At 36.3% G+C, this 21028-nt stretch overlaps 1 protein-coding gene across 1 annotated transcript in view; it reads left to right on the top strand.

Annotated features, from left to right (window-relative positions):
• Nucleotides 1–19682: 19682 nt before the first annotated feature.
• LOC131060933 (E3 ubiquitin ligase PARAQUAT TOLERANCE 3) overlaps nt 19683–21028 on the top strand; it is a 44804-nt gene continuing 43458 nt past the window's right edge. Inside the window, exon 1 of the mRNA XM_057994380.2 lies at nt 19683–20248. Within this exon, the coding sequence (XP_057850363.2) occupies nt 20083–20248 (166 nt within the window). The 5' untranslated portion in view covers nt 19683–20082. The remainder of the gene's footprint in view (nt 20249–21028) is intronic.

Here is a 21028-nt window from a genome sequence, read left to right as displayed (position 1 = left end):
CCTACTTCAGGTTCTTGATATACTCTGATGATTTTGTGAATATTTTAAGTTTCTCTTTAATAAACATTTTAAATCTTTTGCATAAATAAATATGTGCCTATTTTGTTTACAAAATATGTATTCTCAGCTTCTTCCCCTTTGCTTTGGCAACACCTCCAATACCTAGCATGGGAGTGGGAATGGGAGGTTTCTTTTAGCCATGTATGAGTGGAATGAGAATGCCTCCCATGCCAGCTTATGGTATGCCACCTATGGGTGGCTATTGATGGGATTGAAGAACTTAACATGGGACACAATTCTTCAATCATACATGGTTTTTTGAGGGTGGTCTTCGAGTGGAAAGATTAGATTATCAAATTGTTTTTATTATCGTTTGGTTGGTTGATACAAAATAATGAATCTTTAGTATTATCGTATTGGTCAATCAGTTCAAATCTTTCCATCCACTAAGCATTCGACGCCCGAACCATCGCATGATTAGATTGTCAAATTATTTTTATTGTCGTTTGGTTGGTTGATACAGATTAATGAATCTTTAGTATTATCATATTGGTCAATAAGTGCAAACATTTCCATCCACCAAGCATTCGATGAGGATGTTGTATGTCTGACAACATCCTCGTCGGATAAGCAGTGAGGGGGCGTCAGAATTCTGATGCCCACCCAATTTATTCAGACGACTTATCGAGTTTTATCAAGGGCTAAGCAGTGAGGGGGCGTTGAAATTCTGACGCCCACCCAATTTATGCCAATGACTTATTGAGTTTTGCCAACAACTAAGCAGTTAGGGGCGTCAGAATTCTGACACCAACCCAATTTATTCTGACACCTGGACCGTTGCACATACAACATCCTCGTCGGTGTGGATGCCCTCATTGTCATTGGAATTCTAATGGCTAAATAGTGATGGGACTATCTGAATTCAGACTCCCGAACCATCACACATACAACATCCTCGTCGGTGCGGATGCCCTAGTTGTCGTTGGAACTCCGATGACTTATCGAGTTTTACTGACGGCTAAGCAGTGAGGGGGCTGTCGAAATTCCAATTTATTTCTACGCCTGAACCGTCGAAACATTACCTAGAAGGCATTGGAATTTCAACGACTTATCGAGTTTTACCGATGGCTAAGCGCAGTCATGGTCGTCGTTGGAAGAGTCTTCGATGTCATCGAAATTCCAACGGTCTTAAGCACCGTCAGAATGTCCAACTACAATTTTTTTACGGCGTTGCTCGTCGGCAATCCGATGAATTGTAGTCGGAATCCCGATGAACTACCGTTGGAATTTGAGGCCAAATGTACTAGTGGTAGAAGCCTGCATTATTGAAGTAGCCAACTGTAAATTAAGAACTTGTAATTTTAATAATGTGCCTTTCACTTTGAAGGATGAAAAACTCAGGAAGAATTGGGAGGGCCTTATTATTCCTCCCTTTTTTGGTTTAGGTGGCAACCACTCTGCTGAGAATAGAAGAGAGTGTAAGTGGTCCCCACCGTCCAAAGGGTGGTTTAAGCTCAACTTTGATGGGGCTTCTAGAGGCAACCCTGGGTTGGCAGGTATTGGGGGAGTCATCCATTTCTCGGATGGGGCTATAGTTGCTAGATTTTCTAAATCGATAGGGGTTACTACTAAAAATGAGGCTGAACTTTAGGCTCTTACTGAAGGTCTCTTATTTTGTAAGGATTTGGGGATTAAGAAGCTAGAAATAGAAGGGGATTCAACTCTAGTAATCAATGCTTTAAGGACGGGTAATACCCCGAATTGGAAACTTAACAACATGGTAGTTAGAGCCTCGAAGTTGCTTAATTTATTTAAATATACCACAATTAACCATATTTATAGAGAGGGCAATGGCATATAAGATTCCCTTGCTAACCAAGGAGTTGATGGCATCTGGGTAGAGCGGGTAGGAATTGGATAGTTTGCCTCCTAGTTTGGTTGTGGGTGGGCAAAGCCTCATGTATAGGTCTTTTGTAGGTTGAAGTCTTTGGGTTTTTCTTGGGTATGTATGGTTTGCTGATTTTTCTTCTTTCCTATGTTTGCTTTGTTTGATTTTCTTCTCTCTTCCTTTTGTTTTGAGTTTTGGGTTTCATTCCCATATATATATATATATATATATATATATAGATATATATATATATATATATTGGGCTTTGTTGTTTCTTTATGTTCTTTTCTCTTGTGTCTTTATTTTGTTCACACTCATGATCATTTTGTCATCGAGTGTTTGATATGGGTTTCTCTTTTGCTTTTTTCTTTGTTTATTATTGCTTTTCTTGTTTGTCTTACATATATGTATATGTGTATGTATATATGTGCATGTATATATGTATATGCATATATATGTATATATATCTATGTATATGTATGTATGTATGTATGTATATGTATGTGTGTGTGTGTGTGTGTGTGTGTGTGTGTGTGTGTGTATTGTGTGTGTGAAAAAGTGGTCTGTAGCTGCAAGCACAACACTTCAATTAAGTCATTATATGCATGGTTAGTAATCAATAATCAATAAAAAAAATCATAACAAAGCGACTAATTGCCTTCTAAAAGATGCAAGTATAAGATTGCTCTCAGATTTTTATAAGCAATACCAGTGACTAGACTACACCAAGACGAAGGATTTAATCTATATGATATTAACTATATGGATGCAAGATGGATGAATAATTCAAGCAAATAATCAATTCAAGCAATAATGGATGTAAATAATCTAAAAAGCACAATAATCTTCAATGACTCCAGAGCGAAATTAACATGATAATAATCTCCAAGCGTGTTCTCAAAAATCTCTGGGGTAAATTGGATTGAGAGCTGAAGACTGAATTTATAGAGTCTCACAAAAGAGAAAAGCTCAATTTAGAATTAATTGAAAATAATTGAGAAATCAGGTCCAGTTAACCTTGAGATAGATTCCAATTATAGTTTAATTGAAATGCATTCAAATTAGAAGTCCAAGTTGTATTGGAAATAATAATAAATTAATTTCATGCATTTGTGATAAAATAGATAATTCTTTTATTTATTCAAGAAAAGAGTCTTTTCAATGCAACTGAACTTCTTTTTCTGAAAAGTTTTGAGTTCTAATTTTAGAGAATAATTCAATAATTCAATTAAATTGCTTTTTTGATTTCAAGTTCTAAATTTAGAAAAAGAAATAATATCTCAAGTTTGATTTCTCTCTCAATTCAATTCTTTTATTTTAATTTCAATTCAACTCTTGTTTTGAGATTAATTCTTCTTTTGTAATAAATTAATTCATTTTTGCATGGTTAAATGGCAAATTTATTAATTAATTAAATATGCAAGGATATTTAATAAATTAAAAGAGGATAATTGATCAAAAATGATATTCTGGGAAATGATTCAATTAATTAAATGAATATTTAATTAATATTGAGTAATTGATTTGCCATGTGATATTTGATAATTAAAGAATTAATAATGTGCTCAAGATTGATTTAATTGCCTTTGGTTAGGACCTTGGTGATGTTGTCGAGATTAGAGACCCATGGTTTAGATGACCATTTCTAGGGTATTACATTTGCCCCTCTTTGAATTAATGTGCGAGCAATGCGTTGGTTCAAAGAATGTGTGATGTCTAGGAGATGCCAGTTCTGAACTTGAAAGATCACGAACTAGATGAAGAGCAAGGTGTTTAGCTTGATTTGAAGCGACAAAGTTGAATGGAGTCTGATTAAAGCAATACCGTTCCCAAACTTGATTGAACTTAGGAATGATAGAAACAAAAGATACCGAACTTGAACTTGATTGATCAAGAAGTGGATCTTACTGATCTAGAACTTGATTGAACTTAGATGTAGCGAGTGATAATAAAAATCGATCTTGAACTTGAATGATCAAGATACGATGAAGATAAATTGTTCAGCTTGATCAAGAAATGAATACTGAACACCTGCTTAGATTGAGTATGATCAAAGATACTCTTTAAACTTTTGATTGAGTTTAAATGAATAATCAGCTTGATGTAAAGCGATGAAATTGATTAACGTTAAGAGATTGATTCAGATGAAAGACTATCAGCTTGATTTGAAGTGATGAAACTGATATGCCCCTAGCGATTGATTCGATTCAGATAATCAAGAGATCTCAACTTGATGTGAAGCGATGAAGCTGAGATGCCCCTTAGCAATAAGAATTGATTTTCTTTAGTTAAAAAGATTTTGCTCGACTTTTGATGAAGATTTGAAAAAAAATGTTCTCAACATTGAAGATGTGAAGTCATAAGGTCGTGAGTATGCCCCCTCGGGAATGAAATCAAAAAATAGCGAGGGTACATGATATGCAATTGTTGGCAATAATAAGTTATTTGAGCACAAATTGATTTTGAGGAATATTAGAAAAAATTAGGCGTTGATTGGTGAAATTGAGCACAATTTGAAGAAAGAATGAGCTTTTGATGAAAAGTGCTAAGTGGTCAACGTCGTGAAATTTTGATTAGAGAATTGATGTCATATTTCGATTTCAATCCCGAAAATGGACTCAGGACAACCAATTTATGAGCTCTTGATTTGATTTCATTGTACTTGTGTTGATTGATTATGAGATGTTGTTCTATATGTATTCATATCTTTTCAATATGAATGTATGTAATGCAAATGATTATAGATGTCTATTTTTGGTTCTTTTCATATGCAAATAAATGAATGAGTATGAGTAATGTGAAATGCAATATTTCATTTTCTATGCAATTAGATGAATGCAGATGAATAAATAATGAAATGTATGAAGCTATATTAAATGTTATGTATGTAGCCAACATCTCAAAACACAAGTACTCGATCGAAGAAATGATGATAAATAGACCACTTAGCGTAAGAATTGATGATGCTTTCAGCTCTCATTCAGAAGATAAAGAGATTATTATCATACCGAAATCACTCTAAATTCACAAAAATACAGAATGATATGCGAAATGCAACCTAAACCTAGTCACTGGATTTAAAATACTTAAGATTCATCACTGAGCATAACGAACACAACAGGCAGGTTATAGTTCCTTTCTTTTTCAATGTGCAATATTAATTATCTTGTCCGCAATTACCCTTTTTTCGTTCATATCCTTGGATAGATTTCGCAGGGACCCGAATTGCATCATAAATAAATTCCCTCAAAACAAATAAAGAAATGATATGGACCTCCCTGTAGCATACAAATAAGCGGAGTCGAGGTATGTGAGGCGGTTTCACCTTGTTGTGAAGGCTCTTATCACAGACACCCAACTAATTTATATGTTTCCAGATCATTGGGATCATTCCTACAAGCAGAAAACAAAGAAAATATTATGCCCCCAATCCTTGCTCCTCTTAGTCACAATAGACTTCCTCGAGTTACTCAGAGGGATAATAATCGAAAACCAATATAAAAGACAACACACAAAGAAAATTTTCATTCATAGCTCAAACTGTTTAGTGATTGTTTTCCATTATGTTGTTTTGCTTGTTTACTCAGTGATAAAAACTCTTTGGTAGTTAGGAGACAGGTGATTGACTCAGAGTGGACGACCAGGTTTCACTGATGGAAAGATGACTTGGTTGACATTGCTTAGGATATGTAAATTGCTTTGTCGAGTAACCTAAGACTAGGACGTTGATTAGTTTCAAGTTATGAGGGTTCCAATGAACCAGGATGTCACGAAAGTGACTGAAAAATATGTACAAGCGAAAGCAAAGATGCATGAAAGCGGGAGATGCCAACGTTGCGTTGATAGATGGAGCGCTTGAGTACAAGAGGTGCCTGTTTGCCATGTTTTCACCTACTTGGCAAAGATTCATTTTTTTTTTACCAAGGTGCCTGTTTACCAGGTTTTCACCAGGGCATTTTCTATCTCTTTTTTTTATTTTTTTCTTTTGATGATTTTTTTTTTTTTTTCGTTTTTTTTTTTTTTTTTTTTTGATTTTTTTTTTTTCAGGACTTTTTCTAGTTGTACAAGTTGGTGGCATAGAGAATGCTAAGCAAAGAATTTCTTCAAGTGGATGGTGTTAATCGGTTCACAGAGCTGTTCTCCTTCCAAATTTGAGAGTTGATAGGCACCAGAGCCGAATACTGCAGTAACAATGTAAGGACCCAGCCAGTTGGGTTCAAACTTCCCTTTATTGTCGCGAAACTGTTGATTTTTTGGATTTTCTCTCAGAACTAGGTCACTAACCTGAAATTCTCTTTGTCGAACTTTCTTGTTATATCCTCTGGACATCCTCTTCTGATACACTCTGAGATGATCAAACGCCACTTGCTGAAGCTCATCCAGCAATTCTAGCTCTTGCAATCTAGATATTCTATGATCTTCATCAGTAACAAGACCTTGTAAATAAACACTTAGAGATGGTATTTCTACTTCAATAGGTAATACTACTTCGGACCCATACACCAAAGAGAAAGGTGTAGCCCCATTAGGTGTTCTAATACTTGTTCTGTAAGCCCATAGTGCAGGATTGAGTTGCAGATGCCAATCCTTCTCGGATTTGTTCACTGTTCTGTGCAAGATAGTCAATAGGTTTTTGCTAGATGCCTTAGCTTGTCCATTACCTTGAGGGTAGTACTAGTGTTGCTTTATTTTGAATTTCTCACAAAGCTCGTCCAGATCTTTATTCTTAAACTGTCCTCCATTATCGGTCACAATTGATGAAGGTATCCCATACCTGCAGATGATATAATTTAGGATGAACAAGGTGACTTGTTTACCGGTTGCTTTAATGAGCGGAACCACCTCTACCCACTTGGTGAAATACTTAGTGGCAGTTATGATGAATTTATGTCCGTTAGATGAAGTAGGATATATCTGACCAATGAGATCAAAGGCCCATTGCTGAAAAGGCCAGTGTGTTATAAATGGTATGAGGTCCCTTGCCGGGGCATGTATGAGATTTCCATGAAGCTGACATTTCTCACAAGTCTTAGCAAATTGGATGGCATCTTTTTCCATGTCTGGCCAGTAGTAGCCAACCCGTAATAGTTTCCGAGCTAAAGTAAGGCCATTTGAATGAGATCCACAAATACCTTCATGGACTTCCGATAATGCACGTTTAGATTCTTCAGTTTCTAGACACCTAAACAATGTACCGTCCAAACCTCGTCTAAATAAATCGTTAGCTATGATAACATACCGCGAAGCATTTTGAGTTAGGTTTCTTTTCTCATTTCGGGTAAGATTTCTAGAGATAATTTGGTCGCATAGATAGGAATAGATGTGGTTGTATCGAGATGAGTCATGTCCAATAATAGAACAGACTATTTGGGTCTTAGGAGAATCATAAGCTGGGTAATATAACTCTTCCACCAGGAAATCAAAGCAAAAATTGGACTCCTGTAGCTCAAGTATAGATGTCAAGGTAGCCATAACATTTGCTGCTCTGTTTGCAGATCTAGGAATCTGTTGGAATGATACAAAAGCAAAATACTTCTTAAGATCATCAACCATTCTCTTGTAAGGCATCAGTTTCTCATCTCGATTCTGATATGTATCATTGATTTGATTAACCACCAGTTGAGAATCTCCACAGATATACAATTTTGCAACCTTCCATTCAATAGCCAGTTTTATCCCATTCACCAAAGCTTCATATTTTGCAATGTTGTTCGTGCAAGGGAATAGAATCTTATAAGACTTTAGGATTGAATACTTATGAGGAGTAATGAATAATATGCCAGCATCTGAACCATTTTGAGTAAAGGACCCATCAAAGAATATTTTCCAAGGTTGTTGAGTAAGGTGCATTATAGATTCATCTGGAAACTCTATGTGTAGTGGTTGAGTGTCCTCAAGCGGAGCTTCAACAAGTTGATCAGCAATTACCTGTCCTTTTATGGCTTTGCGTTCCACATATTCAATGTCAAACTCTGTAAGGATCATGACCCATTTCGCTAATCTTCCTGTAAGTGTTGCCTTGTTGAGAAGATACTTGAGTGGATCGATTTTGGCCACTAGCTTGACTGAATGTGCTAGCATGTAGTGCCTCAATTTTTGTGATGCAAAGACTAATGCCAAGCATGTTTTTTTAATTATAGTGTAGTTCATTTCATAAGACACCAATGTCATGATGATGTAATAAATAGCTCATTCCTTTTTGTTGTCATCCTGTTGCGCCAGAAGTGCCCCCAGTGATGAACCAGTTGCTGATATATATAAGATTAGTGGTTTACCCTAAATCGGTGGCATCAATATCGGTGGATTTGACAGGTACTCTTTTATTTGCTAAAGATGTTGTTCACACTGCTGATCCCAGTTGTATATTATTCCTTTTCTCAATACCTTTGTGAAAGGTTGAGCTTTGTCTGCTAGTTGAGAAATGAATCATCTGATGGATTGGAGTCCCTGTAGACTTCTCATTTGACTGATGTTCTTTGGAGGCGATATTTCCATTATATCTTGGACCTTCTCAGGATCAACCTTGATTCACTTCTTTGAAATGATGTAGCCAAGTAGTTTACTAGATGTCACTCTGAATGCATACTTCTTTGGATTTAACCAAAGTTTGAACTTTTCCATTCTGTCGAGTATAGGACCTAACTCTTGAATATGCGTTGATCTTTTCATAGTCTTCACTAAGGTGTCGTCAACATAATCTTCCATATTATTATGCATCATGTCATGAAAGATGTTTGTAACTGCTCTTTGATAGGTTGCTCCTGCGTTCTTTAGTCCAAATGGCATGACGTTCCAGCAAAAGGTCCCCCATGCACAGGTGAAAGCTATCTTTTCTTGATCTCCCGGAGCTATTTTGATTTGATTGTATCCGGAGAATCCGTCCATTAGTGAGTACATTTCATACCCAATGGTCATGTCGACTATCATATCAATATTTGGTAATGGAAAGTCGTCCTTCGGACATGCTTTGTTAAGATCTCTGAAGTCAATACAAACTCTGATAGACTTGTCTGCCTTTGACATAGGTACTATGTTTGAAATCCATTCGGCATAATCTATAGCTCTGATGAATCCAACTTTGAGCAGTTTTTCTAGTTCAGCCTTGACTGATAGTGCTACATGCAGGTGCATCTTACAGAGTTTTTGCTTAACTAGTTTTACTCCTAGTGTAATTGAAAGATGGTGCATAATGAGATAAGGATCCAAGCCTGGCATATCAGAGTACGTCCATGCAAAGTTTATTTTCTTTTCTAAGAATAGCTGAGTGAACTCCTTCAATTCTTCTATTGATAGTGATCGAGCTACATGAATGATGTGTGGTGTCTCTTGACTCCCAATGTTCATTGGCTGAGTTGGCTCAATCACTATGGAGGACCTTTCCTGGAAATGACTTGGCAGTATATCAAGTATCTCACCTTCAGGCGCCTCAAAGAGGTTTTCACCTTTAGGTACGTCCTTTGTTTTCTCTTTTTTAGATTCTGACATTGCCACAATGTAGTTTTCGCCATCAGATCTTTTATTTTTATTTTTCTTGTTTTTGCGACTAAGATACTCGATATCCGCTTCAGTCATGTTTTCACTCTGTTCACTGGTGGAAGAGTCTATAGGTTTAACTGCATTGAGATAATAGGCTAATGTATAGTCATTGGCAAAAGTAGGTATACTCATGGGCTGGTTTTGTAAAGTATAGTCAATCAATTCGGGATGTACTAAGGATAAATTTTGGATAGGTTCAAGAGCGTTCACAGTATTGTTATCATAGCTGCGGATTGAAAAGTCAAGTTCCAGAATGATACCTTACGTAAGTGTCTCGAGACCAGGAAGAGTCAGATCATGATTATTAAAGTTCACGTTAATATTTAATTGATCTAATCCAATAGACATACTTGTAATGTCATTCACTACGCCAGACTAGACTTCATATCATGGTTTAACATCAATAAGATCAGTAGACAATTTTTCATTGTTTGTATCGGATGATTCAGAATTTGAGGCTGAGTAGATATTGTCATGAATAAGACTGTCATCAGGGTCATTAGAGTCATCGGATGAAGTTACCGAGTCTTCTTCAGATGATTTAGTAAGCATATGTATGGTATCAATACCAACATCTTTAATGTTGCAAGTTCCTTCATGTTGTGGTTCATTTGTCACTTGTATCTGACACACCTGTTGACATGATTTTGATGTTTCTATGATTTGTTGTCGTCTACTCCATTCAGCTTCTTTTGGACTGATAACTAGCTCTTGTTTTGTAGCTTCCAACTCTTCTTGTGTAGTTCTATACCTGATTTGTTTTGTTTTAGGATAAGGGCACATGGATGAGAAGCTTTTTGGTAATCTCCCTTCTTTCAATCCTTGTTCATAATTTGCTTGTCTCTTTTGTCTAATTTCCTGTATTTCTTTCTCTAGTTTTATGCACATCAGCTCTTGAGTATCATTTATGACATCGCTAGACTCTTCTGGAGTTTCTGTAGTGGATATGTTCGAGAGGTGGTCAGGACCCCATTCATACTCATTTGAATCAGTCTCCAAATCGTCTACTTGTTGCCTGCCAGTATATGTGACTGGAACTTTTAGTGGTGCAAACAATTCTCTTATTCTTACTACTTCATCTCTTATATCCTCAGGGACCTCAACTTCTTGTATTATTGTAGCTGATACCATCGAAGCTTGAGCACTGACTGTTTCTTCTTTCTTGACTGTTGATTCCTCTTTCTCTTTTCTACTCTCTACTTTTGTTTGTTGAGTGTTTACTTCCTGTAATGTTAAAGGCGATATTCTTTTCTGCCACTTAGACTTATAAACATGCTTTTGGTCTGATGTCTTTTTCGGATCGTAACCTAGTCCAACCTTATCATTTGTGGATTTGGTTTGTAGTTGAATTGGTTCAATAATACCTTCTTTTTGTTTACCCAGAGGACCAGTACCTGAGTACCCCATGCATTGAATCATTTTGTAGCCAAGACCATATTGGTTTGAGGAAATCTCACAATGTCGTACCTCCTCATTTTGACTATCTTCCTTAAAGAGCCAGTTAAGAACAACATCTTCTTCTATTTCATCTGCCAAGGAGGTAGAAGACTGTACAAAGAGACCATCTTATATGGTATTCAGAGTTGAAGTTTGTGTTCTCATAGCCTCTGATGGCTTGCCCAATTGTTTTGGTGATGGAGGGAGAGAAACTAATGAAAGTATCAGTTCTATCTTGTAGCCATCCATGCCAGTATTTGTAATCTTCAATCTCTTTTCTAAGTCTTTCATTAGTGCTTCTAGATCTGCATTTGGAGAGGCTGCCCTATTATGAGACACAAAAGTATCTGCACCTTTTGTCAATGCATTACAGACGACATTTGTATCAGCAAGAATACTGACTTCAGCTCCGTTATAAGGAAACTTTAAGCATTGATGGTATGTTGACGGTACTGCCTTCATTTCATGAATCCACGGCCTGCCCAGTAATATATTATATGATAATGGAATATCAAGAACTTGGAAAAGAACATCTCTCTCTATCGGTCCCACTTTGATTGGTAATGACACTAGACCTTTATAAGTCCTTTCTTCTTCATCATAGGCTTTTATTATTATTTTCTTGCTAGGATCAATGACATTTTTAGAGAATCCTAGTTGTGTAAGTAGACTGTAAGTACAGATATTCAACCCCGCACCTCCATCTATCAAAACACGTTTGACTCTGTGTTTGTGGATCATGGCTTCAATATGCAATGGCTGGTTATGTGGATGATTGAGTGAGTTGTCATCTTCCTTTGAGAAGGTCAGATTGTGAGGTGAAGTCAGATGACCAATCATAGATTGAAACTGATCAATGTCTAAATCTTTTGGAATGTTGGTGGTGAGCAATGCTTTGTCTAGGATCTCTTTGTGAGCGGATGAAAGTTTTAGCAATTCAAAGATTGAGATTTGAGCATTTGTCCTTTTCAACTGTTCAACGACACTATATCTAGAAGATGATGATGAAGTTAGCCTTTTAAATTTGTTCAAGGTTGATTCTTTTTATTTGTTTGACAATGCTGGTGGGTTTGATGTTGCCTAAGCTACATTGGAAGAATTAGCTACTTGGAGAGTGACTTTCTTCTGAGAATGGGTGAGAGATCTTGCATAGCGTGATTCATTTGGTTTATCTTGGACTATAATCACATTGCAATATTCCGAGTGGGAAGGCTCAATCATGTTGATAACGTTGTCCTGACTGACATAAGTATAATTTACCTTGGCACCTCCTTTGGTCTTTGAAGAATCACCTTGTTCGTAAACAGGCAAAGGGTCTTTAAATGCTTTATGATCAGCATTGGTCGGGTGATTCCCAACAACAACTTTACCAACGTCTATGAGATCTTGAATCTCATGTTTTAGCTTCATGCAATTGTTTATGTTATGACCTTTATTCCAATGGAAGTCACAGTATTCATTTTCTCTCCACCATCTTGGTTTAACTTCTGGATCATATGGTCTGGAGTTATCTGGTAGCGTTATCAAGTTGTTTGCCAACAGAGTTTTGAAAGCGGATTCATATGATTCTTCGAGAGGAGTAAAATCACGCTTAGGTTTGGAAAGCCAAGGCTTTTCTTTGAACCATTCCTTTGTTTTCTTTGGTGGTATTTCTGTTGTAGCCTCAACAGCTTTAAGTGCTTGTGTACCGCTAGCCAAGTTGAATATTGTGGATTTTGGGTTGGTTTTGATAGTGTCTACTACTCCATCATTAACAACATTCTTGTTATTATCTTTGCCAAATTTCCAATACTTGTTCTTCTCTTTAGAGCTAGATCCTGGTTGTGTTTCTTTCCAAGGTGTGATATCCCCCTTGTTTATGAGCACATCTTCCATTTGAATGGCATTATCTACCATTTTGTTAAATGATGGGTGTGCTTGCATTTGTATACTATATTTCAGCTCGAGGACCAAGTTATTGACAAATATATCCATTTTCTTAGAGTCTGGGATAGGTCGAGAATACCTAGAAAACATCTTTCTCCAACGTTCGAGAAAAGTAAGAAGAGGCTCTCCTGTTTTTTGTTTAGTATTGCAAAGCTCGATCATAGTCAGAGGATGTCGAATGTTGTATGAGTACTGTTGTAAAAATAGTTGGATTAGTTCTTCAAACATTTTTATTCCTTTGGGTAGACTTGAGAACTATTCCATTTCTTGACCCCCTAAACTCCTCGGGAAAAGGTGCATGAGGTACGTTTGATCGTGCATGAACTCCATACAGGCAGCACAAAACTCTCTGACATGATCTTGGGGATCTTAGGTACCATCATACTTATCAAATTTTGGGATCTCCACTCGTGAGGGAAATGGAGGCATGTATAGATTCTTGTCAAATGGAAAGGGACATATTGTTTCCAGAGAATATTGTTTTGGGGACTTGTCCTTATTCTTCAGTTCTGTGACTTCCATCCATAAGGCTAGTAATTGATTGTGTACCATGAGTATAGGTGAGTCTTCCTTTTTAGTAACGAGTGTCTGAACATCATATCCAGTAGGAAGTTTGGCACCTTGTTTTGCTAGTTGTAAGAAATAGTCTTCCTTCTCTCGGGTCATGATAGCTTTCATCATTTTTCTAAAGTCTTTGTCCTTTTGACAGTCAAGGATTTCTTTTTTTGGAGGTTCAGTGTCTTCGTCAGCCTCACTTGATGATGAGGAATCATTATCATTTTCTGGAATGTTATTATCGGCCTTGTTTCCGTCATTGCGTTTCGTCTCATATATAGTGGGAGATTTAGGCTCATCAAAAATTGGTTCGCCTGATGACGACGGTATGGATCCTTTTCGTAAAATGGATTGACGGTGTATGAAAAGGGTATTCCTTTGCCTTTGGCTTCTTTCTTACGAGAACTCCTGGTTTGTGTAGGAATTTTTATAGATTAGTGCGACCTAAAGTTGTTTGTGATACAAAGGTCAAGATCAATTTCACAGCTAGTTGTTCGGTTAATGTATTGTTTGGGAGAAACAACTGAGATTCAGTCTGGTTTCAGGAATGATCTATCCTGTATAAGACATTTATCTAAGTTGATTCTAAGCGTAGTGTAAGATTCAGTCTGGTTTTAGGAACTATCTATCCTGTATAAGACGTTATCTAAGTGACTAAAATTTGATAGGTAGTTGATTGAACTAGCTGAAAGATGATCGACCAAATCGTGCAACGCAAATGGCAGAGGTACACTGTCTTGATCTGTTTATGCTTAGGAAAATTGATAACTAGTATTATGTTCGCTGTAAGCTATTTTTAGGCAAGTTTGATTGTTTTGTTCTGACAAAACCAGAGACTCGTACGACAAGATTTTCTGAACCGGATGACAATTTAGTAGTTACAGGATGACAAAAGTTCTATTTCATATGAGTTGCTATCTCTTACCGTACGATAGATGGGTATGTTCAGGACGACAAAAGACTCAGAGCAGTTATTTTTCGTACGACACAGGATACAGAACCAGACGACAGATTAAAATGACTCGTACGACACAAGATCGGATCTAGGACGACAAATAAGAAGACTCGTACGACACAGGATCAGATGTAGCACGATAAATTATCAGACTCGTATGACTGTTCACAAGACAAAGACTTAAAATTTTGAGTTTTTTCGATTGCTGAGTATGATAACTGAGTATGACCAATTCTGAGATGGACTGATTTTGGACCAGGATACAAAATTTTGACTTAAGATGAACAAATTTCTGACACGGACAGAGTTTCAACATAAGATGGATTAGTTTCTGATACAGATAGAGTTTCGACTTAAGATGGACTAGTTTCTGATACAGACAGAGTTTCGACTTAAGATGGACTAGTTTCTGACACAGACAGAGTTTCGACTTAGGACGGACTAGTTTTTGACACGGACAAAATTTTGACTTAGGACAGACTAGTTTCTGACATAGACATAGTTTCGACTTAGGATGGACTAGTTTCTAACACAGACAGAGTTTCAAATCATTGAGTTGTTTCTTGTCTTCTCCAATTTTGGTATTTCAATTTTTGTTTTAGGGATGAAAACACAGAAAACAAGTAGTATGTATAGTGACTCCAATCACAACATGCAAACCCTAAGGAATTTGGTGAGGAAAGAAAACCTTTGCTTGTAGACTTAGGTACACACCCAATAGCTAATCAGAATATGACCGCTGAGTCTCATGCAATGGATTCTCAACGCCGTATTATCCAACTCCAAACACTAATGGGGGCACGAAATGACAAGTATCTTGGGAGAGTTACTATCTCTCTTGCACAAAGATTATCTCCCTTTCGAAGGTGAACTGGGTAGCTTCTAATTTTGAATTGGATTTAGTCAGGGATCCGTTCGGCGCGTCGAGGTATAAACTCAATTAAGAGGTCTCCCAGCTTTGAAAACCAAGGTTTAATATACCCAAAGGTATGGAGGAGAGCTATTCCCGAGCACTGTCGTTGACTTGATTTTCATCAAATCATGTTTATTTTATAGTGGGTTGGAGTACTTAGCATCTAGCCGTTCCCACTTAGGTCGTTCCCCTCACACTGATCGTAACAGCTTTAAGAGTTTTTCAACCCCTCGAGAGGGCAGGCCTGCTAAAGATGTACAAATCTCAAACGAAGAAAAAGCCTCAAGGGTCTGGATTTCTGATTGTCTAGAAAAAGACAAGAGCATACTCTCCTACCTCTTAGAATCTTCTAAAAACACAAAAGACAGATTTGTTCTTTAACCAGATAACAAGTTAGGTTCCTAAAAATGAATTTACAGAATACACGATGTTTAGTCGATTCTCCTTAGGCAACCTGCAACGACAACGAATCAATAGTCATATTGTCTTTGTGCAACAAACATATTCTTTGACAAGCATTCTGCAAAAACTGATTAGGCTGTGAAATTTTTTGAGATAGACAGATAAACAGTTAGGGTCAGTCGTCAGAATAATAAAAAAATAATGAAAATTTGCCTCTTTTTAAAAATTTTTTTTTTACCAGAAAATACAAAGTCGTACGACAATATAAAAACTCATACGATATAGGATCCTAGCTCGTACGAGACAGGATTCCAGTTCGTACAACACCTGCAGTTTGTTGTTTCAGCCTGTGGTAATTGTTGTACGAAATGTACGAACGAAAAATCAAAAAATCTGAAATCTGGAAAATAACAAAAAACAAAGCAGTCAGTCTTGGAGGCCGAAAAATGTAGTCTTTGGCCCCACGGTGGGCGCCAAAGATGTGTGTGTGCCAAAGATGTGTGTGTGAAAAAGTGGTCTGTAGCTGCAAGCACAACACTTCAATTAAGTCATTATATGCATGGTTAGTAATCAATAATCAATTTAAAAAACAATAACAAAGCGACTAATTGCCTTCTAAAAGATGCGAGTATAAGATTGCTCTCAGATTTTTATAAGCAATAGCTGTGACTAGACTATACCAAGATGAAGGATTTAATCTATATGATATTAACTACATGGATGCAAGATGGATGAATAATTCAAGCAAATAATCAATTCAAGCAATAATGGATGTAAATAATCTAAAAAGCACAATAATCTTCAATGATTCCAGAGCGAAATTAGCGTGATAATAATCATGCAAAAAGGAATTAATTTATTACAAAAGAAGAATTAATCACAAAACAAGAGTTGAATTGAAATTAAAATAAAAGAATAGGATTGAGAGAGAAATCAAACTTGAGATATTATTTCTTTTTCTAAATTTAGAACTTGAAATCAGAAAAGCAATTTAATTGAATTATTGAATTATTCTCTAAAATTGGAACTCAAAGCTTTTCAGAAAAAGAAGTTCAGTTGCATTGAAAAGACTCTTTTCTTGAATAAATAAAATAATTATCCATTTTATCACAAATGCATGGAATTAATTTATTATTATTTCCAATGCAACTTGGACTTCTAATTTGAATGCATTTCAATTAAACTATAATTGGAATCTATCTCAAGGTTAACTGAACCTGATTTCTCAATTATTTTCAATTAATTCTAAATTGAGCTTTTCTCTTTTGTGATTCTCTATAAATTCAGTCTTCAGCTCTCGTTCCAATTTAATGACTATGCAATTTGCTTGTATAACTTATGCAAGAAAATTGAGGAAGTTGTGATTGGCGAACATCTATGAGATTTAAAATAAGATCACATACCAATTTATTTAAGTTTTTATGTGGGCACAAGCAACACGAGGCGAAAACTTACTGCTCTCAACAACCACATTCAAAGGGAAGAATTATTTTGACTTGAGAAAATGTTAGCACATTCAAGGTTATGCTTGAGAGGCTTTTTAAGGAAGAGAAAATTCCATTTCATAGTCAATAATCATGAGTTAACAAATTTGATCCACAAGGCTCTTTCAAAGTACAAAAGAACAAAAAAAATAAAAATCAAGACAAATTGTTTTCTAATTAATGCATGGTTTGATGAGGAATACAAAATGGCTAGGGGAATTTTACGAGAGTCAAATGAAGAAGAGATAGACATCAAAGCTTATCGATAGATTTTAAAGAAAAAAAATTGGTTTTATGATCACAAGGTAGAAAGAGCTAATTTTTCTTGGCAAAAATAACCCCAAGTTATTCTAGAAAGAACTTCAACTAAGAAAGAAACAAACTGAAAAATAATATCACAACTACTAAATGGTTTGACTATGCAAGGTAGATTTATGAGTGAGATTTTGAGGTAGACCCCTCACCCTTGGTCAACACTACTACAAATCTTTTCATCATGCAAGAGATTGAGATGGGTGTTGGTAAAGCTAAAGACTTGGTTGAGCTTCAAGCAAAGTGTCTCAAGTGGGACATGAAAACCCTTGCACCTTACATTATGAAAATCTTCACCAACATCATCCAAAACGAGCTCCCTAAAGATTGAACAACTAGTCTAGCTATACCTCTTTTTAAAAGTGGTGATGCCAATAACCCCTTCAATTATAGGATGATAATGATTAATCCTTTGTTTGCAAAATTATCTTGTAGCATGATAATAAAAAATGGAATCAACAAATGGGCATAAGAAAATCATAAACGTGCAAAAGGTCAAGCTGGTTTAAGAGCTAAACATTGCACAATGGACCATGTTATTACTTTGAGGCACAACATTGAAAAAGTTTGGGAGAAAAAGGATGAAGTCTTTTGTTACTTTGCTAATTTCAAGAAGGCTTTTGACATGGTCCCTATATATAAGCTTTAACATAGAATGGAAGAACTTGGGATTCCTATGCATCTCAAAGCAATAGTTCATAGGCTATATAAGGAGGTTAAAGTCAAAATCAAAACCTCAATTGGCATTTCAAATAGTTTTAAGAGCAATATTGAGGTCAAACAAGGGTGCCCTGTATCTCCTATCTTGTTTGGCTTATATATTGACAAGCTTGAAGAGTGGTTAAACACAAAAATTGGTGAGGGTATTCAGCTAGGTGAATTTGTAATAAGGTTGCTTCTTTATGCAAATGATCTCATTTTGATTGCTACATCTACCCTTGGATTGGAAGATCATTTATTTAATCGTGAGCATTTTTGCATCACTGTGGGAATGCAAGTTAAAAACAACAAGACAAAAGTCATGGTTTTCTTTGATAAAAGAAAACAAAATCAACTCAAGTCTTTGCTTTGAAGATAACATTCTTAAAGAAGATATATATTACAAATATCTTGTACTTGACTTCGACAAAAATCTAAGTTGGGAAGGCTGTAGGAAGAAAATAGATTTAAGAGGTTAGAAAATATTTTATGCTCTTCAAAATAGATGTAGAGAGTTAGAGCTATGAGATTGGAAAACCATCCAAACTCATTTCGGGCTTTTATTGCTACCGTTTGTCCTTTATGGGTGTGAACTATGGGCCAACAGTACCACAACCTCACAATTGAAGCAAATCGAGAGAATTCAAAAACTTTTAATCACAAGCAAGTTCAAATTTAAAAGCACAATTCCCTATGATATCATGTTAAGTGAAATAGGAGCTGCCCCTATTGAGGCAATTGCTATGGTGCGCCTCATTAGCTATTTAAAAAGAATCGAGCAAATAGAAGAAGGTAGATGGCCTAAGGTTGTCTTTGATGACATGTTGTGCAAAAGAAAGAAGACTTGGATGCAACAAAACATTAAATGGATGAGTAAATGGAACATTTATTTGAACATGTGCCCCACAAATGACAAAGAGATAAAGGCCTTCATTATGGATAAATTCTACAAGAGAATTTGGGGTATCAGGCTAGGAAGAAAGAAACGATATTATATCAATGAGTTCAATCCCACGTGTGATCATCTTCAAAAAATTTACATAAGGACCAATATCTCATAAAGGGCTAAAATTCTTATTGCTCAGCTTAGAACTAACTCTCATCAACTTCGTTGTGAGATTGAGCATTGGAAAAATGTCAAACGGGGTTTGGGAAAAAAAGGGTTGCACTTTTTGTACCTCTGGAAAAGTGGAAACTGAATTTTTTTTAATCTTAAAGTGTAACACCTTCAAAGACAATAGAGATAAGTTTATTAATATCTTAACCACTAGCTAGTGGTATAATTTATTTAGCGAGGAATATTGAAAAGTTGGGAACACTCATCATCAACTTGCACGCACAAAGAATTGATTGTAAAAATCAACTCTTATTAGATAGGCTGTTCATAGACTATCCTTAACCTCGTGAACATTAAAATTGTCTTCTCCATCATCCAAATTTTCTAATTACTACCCGTTTGAATCCCCAACATAACAATAAACTTAAAGCTAAGGCCTTTGCAATAAAGGATTTTTCTTAGGTATGGACAATCTTTTGACTTTTATTTTATTTATGGGATTCTCTCTTCCTACTTCCATTCCAACTCCACTTCTCTCCGGTCGGTATGCTTGGCCCTCCCTCCACGTCGTGGATAAAAAGACAGCAAGATAAATTAACAATAAAAATAGAATTGTTGTACGGAACGGTGTGTATGCATTCCAAGCACACTGGAACGAATCTGCACCTTACAATTTCTGGTTCTGTGAGCCTCTTTAGTGAACGCCAAACTAAAGAAAAGCAGAAAACAGAGAACCAGATAAATGCAAAGACTTCTTGCAGAGAGAAAACCGCGGGCTTCGAAAATAGATCTGGCGGCAAGATTGAACTACGTAGGCCGCCATTAGCGCGCTCAGATTTATTGGATCTGAAATTCTTGACTAAAGATTTTTCTTTTTCTTTTTCTTTGTTCGGACTGTAAACTTGTTTTGGAGGGGAAATGGTAGTTCATTTTAAGTTCAGAAGTGCGGTGGAATTTGACAGCGTTGAATTGGAAGGGCCCTCCATATCTATACGCGATCTTAAGCAAAAGATCGCGTATCACAAGAAGTTAAATACTTGCAAAGATTTTGATCTTCTCATAACCAATGCGGAAACCGGCCAAGGTGAGCCCTTTCTATTCAATCAACAAACCAAAATTGTAATTTTCTCCCATAATTGCGTAACTAATGAAGTAGAGATTATTAGGGTTTTGAATTGATTCTCAGAAGGATTCTTTTGCATTTTAAATGGTGAATATTACGACGAAATACCGTCATAAGGACCGTTGGTTTAACCTTAATTTACGATAAATTTTAGGTAATTTCATGCAAGGGACACTTTAATTTACAACCGCTGTGGATAATCTTCAGTGAAACCTTATTATGGAAAATGGGCTTGCTGTGTACTATATAATATGAGTTTGACTTAACGCTTGAAGTGTCCCCTGCATAAAATAATCAGACTAAGTGACAATCTAGACCGTTAGTTTGTGCTGAGATGTAGTTGGAGTTGTAAGTTTATGCACTTCTTGAAATTGAGGGATTTGATTGGAACCCTTGCTCTGATATTCTCAAAAGAGTTACAATAGTGTCTTTCAAAAATATCAAAAATTGGACACAGTATATCAATGACAGTTTCAATCTACAGTTTCTTACCAATAATGGAGGGCCCGACTACCCCATCCGCAACATGGGAGATCTAGGCTTCATCTGAGTCTATACGGACATCAGCACTGCTTCCAATCGCTGTGTCCCCACAGCAAACATCAGTGAGATTTCCAGAGATTGCCAAATGTTCCCCATGATGGTTGCGACTATGAGAACCATATTCTGTAGCCACAGGAACATCCATCTCCACATGACAGACTTGCTTGCCAGTCATTGAAGTCAGAAACTCAGTCTTTG

The sequence above is a fragment of the Cryptomeria japonica genome, chromosome 5 (genome assembly GCF_030272615.1).
Source record: "Cryptomeria japonica chromosome 5, Sugi_1.0, whole genome shotgun sequence".
Taxonomy (NCBI): domain Eukaryota; kingdom Viridiplantae; phylum Streptophyta; class Pinopsida; order Cupressales; family Cupressaceae; genus Cryptomeria; species Cryptomeria japonica.
Note: the sequence above shows the minus strand (reverse complement) of the source record. Positions and strands in the feature narration are given on the sequence as shown.